This window comes from Fusarium subglutinans, assembly GCF_013396075.1.
Source record: "Fusarium subglutinans strain NRRL 66333 chromosome Unknown NRRL66333_c0000045, whole genome shotgun sequence".
In the NCBI taxonomy this organism is placed as follows: Eukaryota; Fungi; Ascomycota; class Sordariomycetes; order Hypocreales; family Nectriaceae; genus Fusarium; species Fusarium subglutinans.
This window is the reverse complement of record NW_023502108.1, coordinates 99,867-114,316: the sequence shown is the minus strand read 5'-3', so window position 1 is coordinate 114,316 and position 14,450 is coordinate 99,867. Positions and strand designations below refer to the sequence as shown.

The window sequence follows — 14,450 nt, the reverse complement described above, 5'->3', positions numbered from 1 at the left end:
GTGACGCACGAATGGGTGGGTTACCCAAAAAAGGGCTTGGAGCAGTAGAAATCCAGGTTTGTTGCGTGGTTGCATCAGGCGATCGTCGAATGGTCAACTTCGGGCGTGGTTTAGTGGACCCCAGCAAAACGGCAGTTTCACATGTCACTTGAAGGTAGATGCACACAAGATCGAAATATCTCCACAGAAGCTGCAGATAGTATCCGAATACGTTTTCAATAGTATCAGATGCTAGTATACGTATATAGTCTTCCTTTCGAAATTTTGAACAGGAATGTCATGGCATGTGCCATCGGTTGGTCAAGCTCAGAATGGTGTCATAGTCACTACGATACCCACAATGGCGGTCTTTGACCAAGACCAAGATCCCAAAGGAAGCAAGCAGTAGATGGGTCTACTTGAAGATTCCCGCGTGTTGCTTTCGTTAACTCGAAATTTTAGATATGTGAACCTCATGTCATTGTTGTCCTTTAAAGATATTAGCTGGCTCTCCTACGGCAAAGGAGTCTCAGCTCGAGCTCGACCCAATCCCGAACCAGCCGATCTATGAATCAATGATGAATACTAGATTTAAGAATCTTTAAATCACACGAAGACAAAGAACCACACAACTAGCCGGAGAACCCGGTAACTGATCTGCCAAGATTTGATCGCATATTCCAACGCCCAGGTATATCGCGCTGCTCCCGTATTGTCTAACCTAATCTTTCCGTTTCAAGTTGTAGTCTGAGGTATACCGCATCGTAAATCATAGTGCTGTCGATGTATGTCTGCTCCAATCAAATTTCAACCACCAAGTCATCCCACGATCATGAGTTGATTAGCTTGTTGCGCTTCTCCTTGCGCTTTAGTCGCTCGACTCGCTTCTTGTGCATCTTCTCGGCCATCTTCTCGTATCGCTCAGCCTCTTCCTTCTTTGCTCGCTTCTCCTTAATCGCTGCAATCTTGCGCTGTTTCTTAATTTAGATCATGTCCCGTCTAATGTGAGGAGAATCTGGGCCTACCTGGCGCTCCTGTTCCTTCTCATCCTTCATCTCCTTCTCCTTGGCCTTGACTTGCGCCATGAGAGCTCGCTCTTGCGTTCGCTTCTCATATGACTTCAGGCCAGCGGTAGGTCGGAAGGCCTTCTTGGGGGCATGCCATTGCTTGCCTACAGAACAGTTAGCTTGGTGAATCCATGTACAACCAATGCTGGGGGTTGATGTTACCATTCCTGCGCATACCAAGGGCCTTCTCCGCCGCAGGAGCGGGAGTCAGGTTTGTTTTCTCCGTATCAGACATACTGTTGCTATGTATCTGTCTTTGATACTGAGGCGTGTCGTTTGATTGATCTTGCGCGCTTCACCAATTTTTCTGCCAGTCAAAAAATGTTACAGCGGGGCACTATCTCAGAGGCGGTGAGAAGCATGATAAAGCTGTGGCTGTGCTCCTCCACAATTGGTCCAGAATTGTGGCTAAATCCAGGGTCCAGGTATCCCCACACTTTAATTCAGGGGCAGATAAAGGGGGATCTTGTCACGTCGCTTGGTGCTTTTGTTTCACGATCTGAAGACTTCTGGCCCCTTCAGATGAGTTCCTGATAATAATGTTAAGCTGGCCTCGGTTCGGCTATTCTTTGCTCCATTCAATAGTTCGTCCGTCTGTCTTCGGCGCTGACGAGCCTTCCAATAATGTGCCATCCCGTCCCTGGTTAGCTGTCAGTCAAGGGAGAATCTACGCTATTGGCTATGTCTCTCAGCTGTGAACTTGTAAGCCTCAGATCCAGTTTCTAAGCGGAGCAAAAAGACCCGAGACCTTCAGTGAAAGGGCTAATAATACCAACCAAATCTTCTAAACCTTATACTCTGTGGTAACCCAAGTATTTTTGTCACTCAAGATCGTGGTTTTGGGTTTTCTCACCTCCCCTAGCCACTTTGATGGTCTTCAAGGTTTACAAGGATTTCTAGTTTGCAGTTTCTCGCAGGCGGGTTTGACCTCGATGCATGGAAGCTAACCGTTAAGATGCTGATCAAGTGATGTGATTGGAGCAGGGGTAATGGCTGTTCGTATTGCCAGCTGCATGTCCTTTAGGTTTATGTTAGGAATTTGTATAAAAGGGGGCCAACTGTATGAGTATGCATTAAGGGAGATAGCACCGACCAAACCATGAGCCTATCACTGGCCAGAAGCAAGTTGTTGACGTACGCACTTCAATGGTGCTTACTATGTAATTTGATTAATTAACAGTATTGCAAATGCATGCGTGTAATTGCCGTGCATTAGATTACTGAGACATTTCCGAAAGGCAGAGACATTACAATGTGGAGTCATGGGAGAGACATTTCGAAGGAAGCGTCCATCATAAGGCTTCAACTAAGAACATGCTATGAAAGAGTATGGATGAACACCTATAATGCGAGGATTAATCGGGCTCATCGTAATCAACATCCATGGCACTGCAATGTCATAGTGGGACACGACTGATGCGGGTTAGAGGCCAGATTAGGCCATGTTCCTTCGGTATCGTGGCCGAATCCTACATAAATGGCATCCAGTCGCCAGTCTATCATGGGCCCAGAGTCAAGGCCACGAAATGACGATGAACCATCGCGTGCTAAATTCGGGTATTTCTCAACCCCATTAAAAACACGGTAGATATTTTTGGGAATCTGTCCTGTCCGAGGCCTCCTTCACCGCAACGCAGGGAGATGGATCTCATGACGGAATGAAGAGGCAATCGTAATTAGCTGGGCAAATTGGCTTATTACCGTTGCAGATAATAATAGGAATGCCACCCGTGTCGAACGGTATTACATAGCTTCCTCGTTGAGATGTTGGCGAGATTGCTTATGCATACAAGAAAGCCTTCATTTCATCGCGATGCGCCTGAGGGAGGTTATTCGTGGACGAGCTGAACGGTGGCAGGCTGACCTGAGATGGGATTTGGCAGCCTCTTTTTCCCCCCTCGACCGTGAAATTGGCCGGCTACGAGTGCACTGTGGAGTAAAACGGGGGACTTTAAAGGCTCGAAAGAGGGAGAATCCTTGTATAGTGGCTTAGCTGGTGGACTTGGCTCCATGAGAGTGTCTGCCCCCATGAACCCCCAGGTCTGGGCAAGACACGAGGGATGAAAGAGAGACATGAGGAGTCAATGGTACAAGGTGTCAAACCTGGCCGTATGCATGCAGGTTTGTAGAGCTGTGATATCATGCAATTGCTTTGTTTGCCAACACACAATTGTCACGACAACCATCGATCAACAGATGCAACTTGTGTTTTGTCTAAATTGTTCCGCCATGCTTAATTTAGGCGTTGTTGAGTCTTGAAAACCGTCCCGTCTTGTTTATACCAAGTTCGGCCATATTTCCGATGCGCCAAGTACCTTGCGATCATTTTAGTCTGTGCATGATTTGGCGGTGTCGTCGGATATTGGTGTAGATCTGACGTTAAATATGATTATCAGGCAAGCCAGGATAGCCTTTAATGGGGAAGCAGTGTATAAGGGCGGGCGTAGAGCAATAGATTGTCAATGCTACAATTCGAGATCAAAATCATTACCATTGTTACACGGGAGAGGCGCCTGTCATTTCAAGCTCGGTAACTGTCAACACCCGGATTGAGTTTGTTGAAACAAACCATCCGTGATAGAGACAGCTCCATGATCAACCCGTCTTGTCTGACGTGCTGCGAGTTTAGAAAAGCAATTAGACAGGAAATCAAAACATAAGCCAATCAGAGGTCGCAGTCTGATACCGTTGCCTTGGTGAATATCCCGTCCCAGATGAACAAGGCAAAGTGCTTTTGTACAAGTGCCCCTGCACGCACAGATGGACAGCAGCCTCAGCCTCAATCGCATCCGTCATCAGCTACCACATCTTTCAAGGTCTCAAACTCTCAATCAAGGAATGACTTTCAGGTACGGACGGGTACCAGTGTGGGAATTGACAAGGGGAATCAAGGCTGTTCCTGGCCCCGTGCGTAGCGAGGATGGCGTTAAGCTGGGACTACAACAAAGATCAAGGCTTCCACTGACCGAGATGTCAGTATGATAAAAAATGCAAACAGGAAAACAAGTAATTCGTTGTACGCTTGGCAGACAACTTTCCCGTTGAGATACAATGGGTCGTCGACTGACCCCATCTGTCAAGATCTAAAATCGGAACTCTTTGGCCTGTAAACCAGAGCGCTCGGACGAGGGCAGTACGTAATCTTCAAGGGCTCCTGGCAACCCGGTTGATAGATCACAACCTAACTAACCTTGGTAAGTCCTGGGGTCATTGTTTTGGTGAATCGGTTTGTTGTGGTCGTGTTCTCGACCTCGTAATCTCTGACCTGGTCAGGCCGATGGGCCAGGTGGCCTGCCAGCTCATCCTGGACAGATCTCAGGTTAACCAACTGGGGAAGAAGAAAAAAAAGCAACGGATAAGAACTCAATACTACTCCAGCAAATGCAAAATACCTAACACAACACCACACAACAGATATGCGCTCCGCCATACTGTATACAGCATCGTATTGTATCTTTTTGGGCTACTGTGGCGCATAGCAGTTGACGACTGGTTCTAGCCCCGATCATCATGCAAGCCATGTCTCCCCTGTACGATAGTTTACACGGTTGGTGTCAATTAGTGAGGTTGAGAGTGGATAGGTAGATATAAACCTGCTTTGTTTCTGACAAGGCGCGTTGGCGGCGGATGGCTCGGCACTATCGTATAGTAAGATGAATTCATGATTATTGCATGCGGAAACTATCGTGTCGTTTAAACTCCCTACCTTAACTTTAGTTGTTGTGGTGTTTCAATGGATGGTACCGTTGATCTAGGTCCCGCCCCTTCTTGAGATCGATCAGTTCGTTGGTGGCTGCCTACGAACAGCCTCTTGGTCTCTCAGTGGATATGATTGGCCTCTGACTTACACCAGATCAAGGCACAGCTGTGTATGGGTTGCAGAGAAATCACCGAAAACTTTGTACAGCGACACAAATGCAAAATTGATCATGCATCTTACGATAATTTCTAGGCGAAGGCTGCGCCAGAAACCTTTGACGATCCGCCATGCCGTCGATAAGTGATACCTGCTGATCGAAGCTGACTCGGGCCTATGAATTGTATTCTCAAAGTGGCCAGCCGGTTATCATCCGAATCCTGACCTGCAGCTGCCCGCTGACCACCACACGGTAGCAATGCTTATTGTAACTCAGCCGGTCGCTAATCGACTGGGATCTCTTCCTGTTTGCAGCGTTTGATGGTGTGAACAAGTTCTAGCTAGCTTCTCTTCAGAGTTTGGCAAATGTCCGAAGAAACGACTCTTGTGATAGTTATCTATGGTGCCTGGCCAAAGCCATTGATGCTTGATTTTCGAATGCGCAACCGCCAAGGCCGTTAGATTGTCGCGCGGCCATTGAGCAAGACATCGTGCCGCCCGCTGTAACCGTTACTCATCCCTTGACCTCCACTTTGATGTTCGCCTCCCCCGCTCTCAAACCTGGAGGCCATCCTGGTAAAGGCGCTTGGTGAGTTTGGGCATGGGAGGGTTGAAGATCATCCAAATGGAGCTTCGGGAAGATAATTCCAAGAGAGAGTCGAAGTTTCTCTCACATGATGGAGTTGTCCTTCCAACATGAATTAGGTTCGACGCTTGATGCCACTTGCTCAAGATTGCTCGCTTGCATCTGTCGTGGGCTTGCAGCGCTTTTGTCTGCATGCACGCACAAGTGCACCTTAGGTGCAGGTACACGGCGCGCACTGAGGGTGACATGGGCAGGGTTGTTGAGTGGCCCCTGACAGAAACAGCAGACGAATAACAGAGGCATGCAGCGCCCAACTGAGCAGCAGCAAGCACCTCGAGAGCGTTCGCAGTGCCGCGAACGAACAAAGAGCCAGGGGATACTTGTAGTCGACCATCGAGGTCACAGTGCAGATGTGGACTTGGAGTCTCATGTACCGATACTCCGTATTGACAGTACCTGTCATGAGATGGTGACCGCCATGAAAGTGCACCACTGCAGTTGATGAAGATCAATATCCATGATGGTAATGCTGTCCTGTTTCAGTAAGATTGGTCGAGGAGTCAAAGGGTTTGCTCATGGCTGATAGCGCAATAAAAAGATTATACTCTTGTCAGAGTGGCATGAATAGCAGAGATAGATTAATTGATATTTGACGGGATAAGATGGCATATCCGAAAATTATTATCGTCCAGTCAAGACAATAACAAGAAGAATGACCACTTGGTGCAATTTGCCTCAAGGACAACACAGTGCGGGTCAGGTTTTGGGCTGGATGAAAAAAGAAGCTCCACCGCCAAGCGGAGTCGACGAGGCCCGGCCGCCCCTGGAGAGGCATTCATGAAGGGAAGGAAACCCAGGTCTAGCGAAGGGTGCCTGTATGCTTACCGCTGCCGCCTTGGAAGAGATGGAAGTCAGAGCAAACGACAAACGCCAGGAATACCTAATCTACCTTATACTGTGTATGTGTTTTGATAAGACTTCCTTGGGCATGTATTTATGCCCAGATATTCTCCACGTTTTAATAGGTGTTTTCACAATGCATCAGACTGCACACATGTTGCCAAAAAGTAGCATAGTTCATCACACACAATCCCTTTTGGGTTCCCTCGGCTTCTTGATCGGGTCACCTCAACACCGAGTCGATTCATGAACCGCCTTCCACTGGCATCCACTCGATCCAATCTTGGTAGTCAACACGGGTAGCTGGAGTCCCCGAGAGAGGTGGCGCCCCTTGGCCATGTCGTGTCTCTCTCGAGTGTGGACTGTGGATGCCAGGGCGGATTGTCCAGGACCACGCCAGCAAGCCAGGTACTAAGAACTAAGGGACTAGGGATTACCTAGGGATCATGAACTACCAAGACTAGGGGGCCTACCTTTGGGCCTGGGGCCTGGCCAAAGTTGGAAGGAAGCGCAGAGGTACTAGAGATGCATGTCCTCCCTGGCCATTTCCGGCCGTCCATTCGCAGTCGTGTTGGTTGCAGCGGTACCTGCCCATACGTACCCCCATCACAGTTGGCAGTGGGGACCCCTTGCACTTGCATACACTTGCGCTTGCTGGGCGTGGCTGAACACAAGTGCATTTGGCTTTACCTCTTTCCCTCTGGCCTGCCTTTTATCACGAAATCGCGTTTTATCCTCCCCTCCCCCGTCCCGTCCCGTCCTCTCTTCTTCATCTCTCCGGCCGCACCTCAAATCGAAAACGCCGCCTTTGCGAGCGAAGATTTTCTTTCTTCCTCCTCCCGACCTCTTCCTTCTTGGTGCGATTCCAGTTGCTCTCTTGTTTTTGTAGAGCTGCGCTGGTCTTGGCCGTCCACTCCTTTCTTTACATACCATAGTTTTAACATCCGCCATTCGAGTTGTTCGTCCAGCCAATTTTCCGCGATTCATCTCGACGACTTTCAAGCCTGTCGCTGCCGTGCTATCTGGTCCGTTGCCCCAGTACGACTTGCTCGCCATTATTTGTAGCAATATTGTTTTCTCGAAGCCGACACTCTTTGCCTTTTTTGCGTGCTCAATCTCAGTCTCAAGATCTATACTGATCGATGCTTGTGACGCCTCAGACGCGACTCTCTTCGAAACCTCCAACACCATTGCTATCCATTTGCTCGAACCGAATAATTAAGCGAGCCCGGCGATTCTGGAACGGTTGCCTTACTTGTCCTATGAACCTTTAATTCACACATTGTTGTCCATCACTTCGTTGCCGCTGCGCGGCTGAGGAGAAGATGGCAACCGCATTTGGCCCCGAGCGGCTAACCCGTCCAACTCCCGGTCCAGCGTTCGATAGCCCTTCCGATCGATTCGCTTCCTCAATGAACTCATTTGCTGGCCCTCAATCGGTTGAATCACAGGCTCAGCTCGATGAGCCACCGCCAAACCCTCCATTCGTCTTTCCTGCCAAACCGCCTGCCCCGGCGTCCGCGCCCTCTTCCTTCTCGCGAGCGACCGGTCGTCGTCCCATGTCGGCCATCGAGACTCCTAACTTCAGCTTTGGGTTTTCTGCTGAAAATGCAGACGGACAGTCTCGTTCGGCATTGCCTGACTTTAGTTTCAACCCTGGTGCTCTACTTTCGCCAGACCGTGAGAACAATTTTCTCCTGACTCCTCCAATCTCACCTCATTCTCCCAGAAACATTGCGTCGTCGCAGCGACCCAGCGGCCATGGACATCGAAGAGGTGGGAGTGAATTCGTTGGGGGACGTATCCGCGAGGGCAACTCGATCGCCATCATGAGCACTAGTCCTACCAAGTCAGAGAGTGGACTCGTAACGCCAACATTTCAACCACCAAGAAGAGGCCATCGAAGAGGTATTTCAGGCGCCATCTCGACAAATGACTTGCCAATTCTCCAGCCTCCCGTCTTTGATGCCGCCGGCCGAGGAAACAGCGCACCGACTAGCCCGACCACCTTCGGCCAGCCTAGTAACCAGCCATCTCTACCTCTAGATGAGAAGGTTGTACCTGAATCCGAACCTGCTGCCGAATTCGAGGCGCCAAAAGAAACTGAGAAAATTGTTTCAATACCTTCACCCAGCGGAAGCCCCAAGCAACCCAAGGCTCGTGTCGGCTTTTCTGACACGCTTGAGTTTATCCCACGACCTTTGTCCCTCGTCTCTAATGAGACTTCCAGTACAGTAACAGCGCGACCTGGACACTCTGTATCTGGCAGCATATCGTCAATTGTTTCAGCTGCATCTCACAACGGCCGTGATAGCCCTTCGCCATTATCTCAAACATCAACTCGCGAAATTTCAGATTCGAGGCCAAGCACTGCAGGCGCTATCCTCGAGCGTACTCCTGATCAAGCTAACACGCCATCTTCACCAAAGCGTCGAAATTCGATTCCGACATTACTCAATTTTGCTGAGGCTCCCAAAGCGGAAGATCCTGAACCAAGTCCGACAAGGAAGCGCTGGTCATTTTTCGTTCGAGACTCATCAGCTGGAAACACATCACCCGGCAAGAGACCACAGAGCGCCGGGTCAATTGATCTGCTGACAAAGGTATTGCCGGTGACTGGACATGGAGTCGATCCAGTTGGTGAAAATGCTGAAATTAGTCCCGTCAAGAGTAAGAGCAGCAAAAAGAGTAAGAAGAAAAAGAAGAAGGTGAAAGGCTGGGCCGGGGCTATATTGCCACGAAAGCCTAAATCTCACAGCAAGCGATCAAAATCTGAGGGCGGTCGACCTCCAACTCCACCAGCTCCTAGAGTCGCTCGATACGAAGGTGAGGATGCCATGTATGGAGAGCCTGAATTGTTGGAAATCTCGACACCAACTCTCACAGTCACCGAATCTCCCAACATTCAAGATGAAGCACCGAAGCGATCAGCAGATGAATCATCGTATCCTATGATCGACCTCGACGCAGCTCTCGGCCCGTTCAACACTCCTCTACCACTCAATCCAGAGTGGGAGGCAGCGCAACGAGCAGCTGGCGGTGCCGGTAAGCGGCGACTTCATAGCGCTCAAGGCATGAAGGGCTTTAGTGGTCCTGGTATGCATTATCATCGTCGAGCAGAATCTGCTCCCGATTTACCTCCATTTGATCCAGGCCGCGCTGGCATACACCGCTACAACAGTAGCTCAACAATGGCTGATGTTTTCGAAGAAGATGAAGAGGATGATGACGACAATGCCAGATCTGGGACCACAGATGACTCTTCTGAAGAAGAGACTGACTCTGACAGTGATGCTACACCTCCAGCTGCTGTTACAAGAGACCCCTTACGTGACTCGCAAGACAAGCTTTCAATGCACAGCTCAAGCCAACCGAACCAGACCATGAGGCGAACCACCTCCAGCCTGAGTGACAAGGATCAAATATCTGGGAGTACGGTGCGGGGTGAGCGCTCAAGGTCATCTTTACACGAAAGTGTTATCGCCGAGGAGATGCCAAGCGTGATTTTTCGATCCCCTTTCATGCCTGCTGAGCGAACCGAGGCTGCTGATTCTACCCCTTCTTCATTGAGAAGGTTCTCGGGTACCAAGGATCTGTCACCTGGTGAAGTCAGCCCCTTGCATCTCCCTGCACCAGCCAATGTTCCGAACAGCCCTTATGCCATGAGCTACTCGTCTTCTTTCCCATCTCCCCGGTCACCTATGTCTGTTGAGGTTCAGCGAATCTCAACAGCTCCCTCATCAGTCACCGACGAGAACAACTTTCGGTCTCTGCTTTTGATGGGAGAGCCTGGACCTGAGGTTCGAGTTTCGGTGGATTATGATATCCCGTCATTGACATCTAGCAACTCTACAATGACGAGGGAAAGCATGTTCCTCCCAAGCCAGCGTCAATCCCAGCCCACTCTCCGAGAACCTCGACCAGTTTCGGTTTCCTCTGCTGCTTTTGGACGACGTCGATCAAGCCTTGCCAGCCTCAGCCGTCTCATCAGTAGCTCTCACGGTGAACGGAGCAAGCTCTCAATGGAGGTCACACTGGACAACGACGAGAATCACAAGAAAGCAAAGAGTAGCCGAACGAAGAAACTGGGTCGAATGATGCAGTTTTGGAAGCCCGCTAAGGAGAAAGAGGGTGAGGCGAAGTAATGAATGAGATATGCGACTTGAAGAAACTCTACAGCGTTGGCGTTCTATGACTGCCGTTGCAATTGCACGGTGCATGTACAATATTCTTTATGGCATCCCACAACCGAGAAGCTTTACTCGGCAGCCTTACCGAGTCGACTCTATTTGGGGCCACTGCATGGAGCAATGGCCATATCAATATTATTGGTCAAGAAGCAAGGCATCAACAGACCTGGTATGGGCCTTGGATCGATGGAAACCCAAGTATTTTAGTTTAAGGAACGGAATGGGCGCAGAGGTTAATGATTGCATGAATAGCATTGGTATCTGGCATTGCCTCATGTACCTGACTCCCAGGTCGACAGGGCCGATGGTTGAGTCAGATACTTGGGTGGCTTGGACTCCTCAGGGAGTTGGACAACCCAAATGTGGCATCTATGCCGCTGTCAATACGAGATCTAACTAGGTATTTTGCGGAGGAGGCTGCTAAATGCACAGAACTAGTAATGAACATAGTGCTGAAATGACTTGGAGCTTGAATTTTATGACGACGTGAGGTATGATTCGTAACCCCATTCCTCACCTACTGAATGCTGGGTCTGTTTCGGGACAAGGATGACATCGTAGAGTTTGGGAAGAAGGCGATCACATTCTCGAGACAGGTACAAAGCCCAATATTCAGGGGTCATTAAGTCGTGAAATGTATTCAAGAATGCTGCCATGCAGTCTCTATGTAAAACCACCAGTAACATGGCGATGCGGGCACAATAATCCTCCCAAGTAAATCCTTACCATTCCATTCCGTTCCGTTCCTGAAACGCCTCGAGCAAAGCCAATTGCGTGCGTCTCGTCAGTCAAAAAAGTAGTGTCAAAAGTCCAAAGTAACGACGCCATCTCGCTGAAGTAACAATCACATCCACTTCTTGGCCATACCAGCAAAACCACCCCAAGTATCGCCACCACTGCCGCCACCACTGTAGGAGTGCGTGTCGCGCTCTACGCGAACGGCGCTGTTGCCGCCGAAACCGCTGGCCATGCGGACAGCTTCGCCTACAAGGCCGGACGAGTCGCCGGTAGCAGCCTTGGAGGCGACACCGAGCATGCGCTCAATGGCGGGTGGGATACGGAGGCCGAAGCGGGCAAGAAGAGCAGTCAGAGCTCCCCCCGTGACTAAGGGCATGATAACGACGAAGAAGACCTTCCATGGGTGGCGCTTAGCCCAATGGACGAGGTCGCGGAGGAGACGCTTGAGTTGCTTGTATGTCTTCTGGACAAAGCCTTGACGTGGGGAGCGCTTGTAGTAAGACGAGCGACCTAGGTAGGTAGTCAGCGAGTTAGCAACCTTTTCGATTCCGAGGTATGAGGCTGGGAGGGGTAGAATTACTGTTTCCAAAGAAGCTCGAGCGGCTGTTGTTACCGCCAAGTCCAAAGAATGAAGAGCGCGAGGAATTGTGCTTGCCATAGCGATCTCCGCCAAAGAAGGAGTCTGCCATATCGGCGAGGCCACCACGGCCACGCTCACGGGAGCTAGAGCGGGAGCGGGATCGCGAACGGCGCTTCTTGTGAGAACGAGAGGATTTGTGACGGCGAGATCTGCCTGAGAGGACGGAGGCACCGTCGTTCCAGTCGAGGAAGCCCATTTTTTTGAGGATTCTCGGGGGGAAGTTTTTTTGGTGGTGAGGGTTCAGGCTGAGAGTAAGACAGGTAGGTAAGTAGAGAGGTAGAGGAAGGGAAACCTCAGACTGTACGCATTCGTGAAAGAAAAGGCGCTATTAATTCAATTGAAGGAAGAATTGTGTTGTGTTGTGTTGTGTCGTGTCGATGATTGATCCTCACTTTGATTCTGAGGAGAATAGACTAAAGGGATGTGCGCTGCTGCTGCGAACGAATCCAATGCAGATGCAAGTCAGAGCTGTATGTACTGTAAGAGTGAGGTACAGTAGTGTCAGTCTCGGAGGGGCCAAGGCGGGCACGCACGGGACACACACGCGATGATCCTTCTTCACCGTAAATTCGAGTGGCTGGAGATACGATTCGCGCGTTTCAGGGGTCTCTTTTTGCCTACTCCACTGCTGTACAGTAGCGGGCTAACTTGTGTTGTAACCCCTGGAAGCTGGGAGTAATAAGTGTCGTCCAGTTGGAAAAGAGGAATGGTTCTCTTTTAGCTTGCGCTTGGAGCTTGGCTTTGTTGAGTGCTGGTTCTCTGCTGTAGTCTGCGCATCTCGCGGCGAACTGGCCTGAACGGGAGAGAGGCTAGAGAGGGGCTGGAGGTGAAAATTGAAGATGCAGGGGGACCTCCACAGTGAAATTGACGAACGATATGCGAGAGTCGCTTCGAGCAGCACGGTTCAGTATTGTTGACTTGCTCTATGAGGTGATGAAGGCTTAATTATGTATGTATGTATTTGTTTGTGAATTCGCAAAAATGGTACAACCCTTGCTTGTGTATCCACTTAGATTGTCTTGTGTTACAGAGGTTGGTTGAGTAGAAATATCCAGCACACGTACGCACGACTTTATACAAACAATAACAACAACGGCAAGGTCTTGCAGTAACTGCAACTGTTACCGTTACCGTTACAGCACATACTTTGCCACGGAGGAAGAACCACTTATGTAAAAATCAGCAGACGGTGAAGCCCGAGGCTACAGCGATTCAACAGTTCGCGTATTCTACAGCAGAACCTAACTCGCTACCTCTCTTTAGCGAGGGCCCGACTTACATGGATGATGTCCGCTGCGTTGAGTCAACCAATTGCCAACTCAACCATGCTCGACCTCGTTGTTCTGCTCAGTTCAGAATTTTCACAAACTGACTCACAAAATGTTGAATGCTTCATCAACCGTTGGACACGTTGAAGTGAGTGAGTGACCCGACCCGTAGGGCTGAAAAGCCAAAATGGAGACCTCGCGTGCCGTCCCGCTGTGGCCCACGTCGAGAGAGTGCGCGATCGTGGAAAAAATTCCCCGTGCTGAGAGAGAAACCTTACACCGCCAATGCTTATATCGTGAGTTTAAAGTGTTTCCATAAATACTTGTTCAGCTGTCTAGTGCCACGTCTTGGAGTATCCTGGAGACTTTGGCTGATGATACCCACAAGTTGGGTGTTGTATGGAAAGAGTTGTCAGCTCATATTCTATCAAGGGAAATGGCAGATGTGGCACAACAGGAGATGCTAAATTTGATGTAGTCAAACTCGGATGGATCTCATCAAAAGCTCTGGTTGGGTCCTTTCAAAGATTGGATGGACATCAGTTGTGATCTGTATGATACCTTAGTAGTTTCTTGAGTCTGATTGTCTACAAGTAAACTCAACTTGTGGTGATTTGAAGGTCATCAACAACCGAGGCGATGCCTGGAGCTCTGTTGAATGTAAGGGCCCCATTGAAGACGTGTAGAAGAGAAAAGGCGTAATTGGCCACATTCAAGCTCTTGTATGACCCCATGATGTGTAGATGATCCATCAAACAAGAATGACCCCTTTATGACTTCCCCTCTTACGGCCTTGACAGTAAGAGACGAGATATACAACCAGCAAGAATAACACAAGAAATCGAATGCTTTCACAATGTGTTTTCAGCCAATGCAGAAGAGCAGGTATTTGTTTCTATGGGGTCATAACTAAAACTTGAACTTTGAATCGACAAGTATCCTTGAATCTGACCTTTTGATCCCAACCAAGAGTGAATCTTTAGCTCTAAGATGACCTCAAGATGATCTACATATGCACCCAAAAGCGACATGCTGCAAGTGATTGGAAAGCCTTCTCTGCTGCCAAATGACCCCAAAATAGCGTGTCAGTCCTATCTCTCAAGACCGAAGGTATCTTCCCCCAAATTCATTCCTAAGCCAATGCCCTCCACCTGGCCACTGAGCCCCGATGCCATCGTAGGGTCCTCTCAGTGCACAGTAGCCCGTTGGTAACGCCTTCAGCAAAG

General features: G+C 49.5%; 3 protein-coding genes across 3 annotated transcripts; 1 reads left to right on the top strand and 2 right to left on the bottom strand.

The window, feature by feature from the left end:
- Nucleotides 1–809: 809 nt before the first annotated feature.
- Nucleotides 810–1,281, bottom strand: FSUBG_4991 (uncharacterized protein; the record flags this gene model as incomplete). The annotated part of the gene is made up of 3 exons (XM_036683039.1): nt 810–950; nt 1,005–1,150; nt 1,224–1,281. 3 exons carry the CDS (start codon nt 1,279–1,281, stop codon nt 810–812), a joined length of 345 nt encoding a protein of 114 aa, XP_036539470.1.
- A 6,432-nt stretch (nt 1,282–7,713) lies between these two features.
- On the top strand, nt 7,714–10,533 carry FSUBG_4990 (cell wall proline rich protein; the record flags this gene model as incomplete). The annotated part of the gene is made up of 1 exon (XM_036683038.1): nt 7,714–10,533. One exon carries the CDS (start codon nt 7,714–7,716, stop codon nt 10,531–10,533), a length of 2,820 nt encoding a protein of 939 aa, XP_036539469.1.
- Nucleotides 10,534–11,422: 889 nt separating this feature from the next.
- On the bottom strand, nt 11,423–12,152 carry FSUBG_4989 (uncharacterized protein; the record flags this gene model as incomplete). Its single annotated transcript, XM_036683036.1, has 2 exons — nt 11,423–11,877; nt 11,930–12,152. 2 exons carry the CDS (start codon nt 12,150–12,152, stop codon nt 11,423–11,425), a joined length of 678 nt encoding a protein of 225 aa, XP_036539468.1.
- Nucleotides 12,153–14,450: the final 2,298 nt, after the last annotated feature.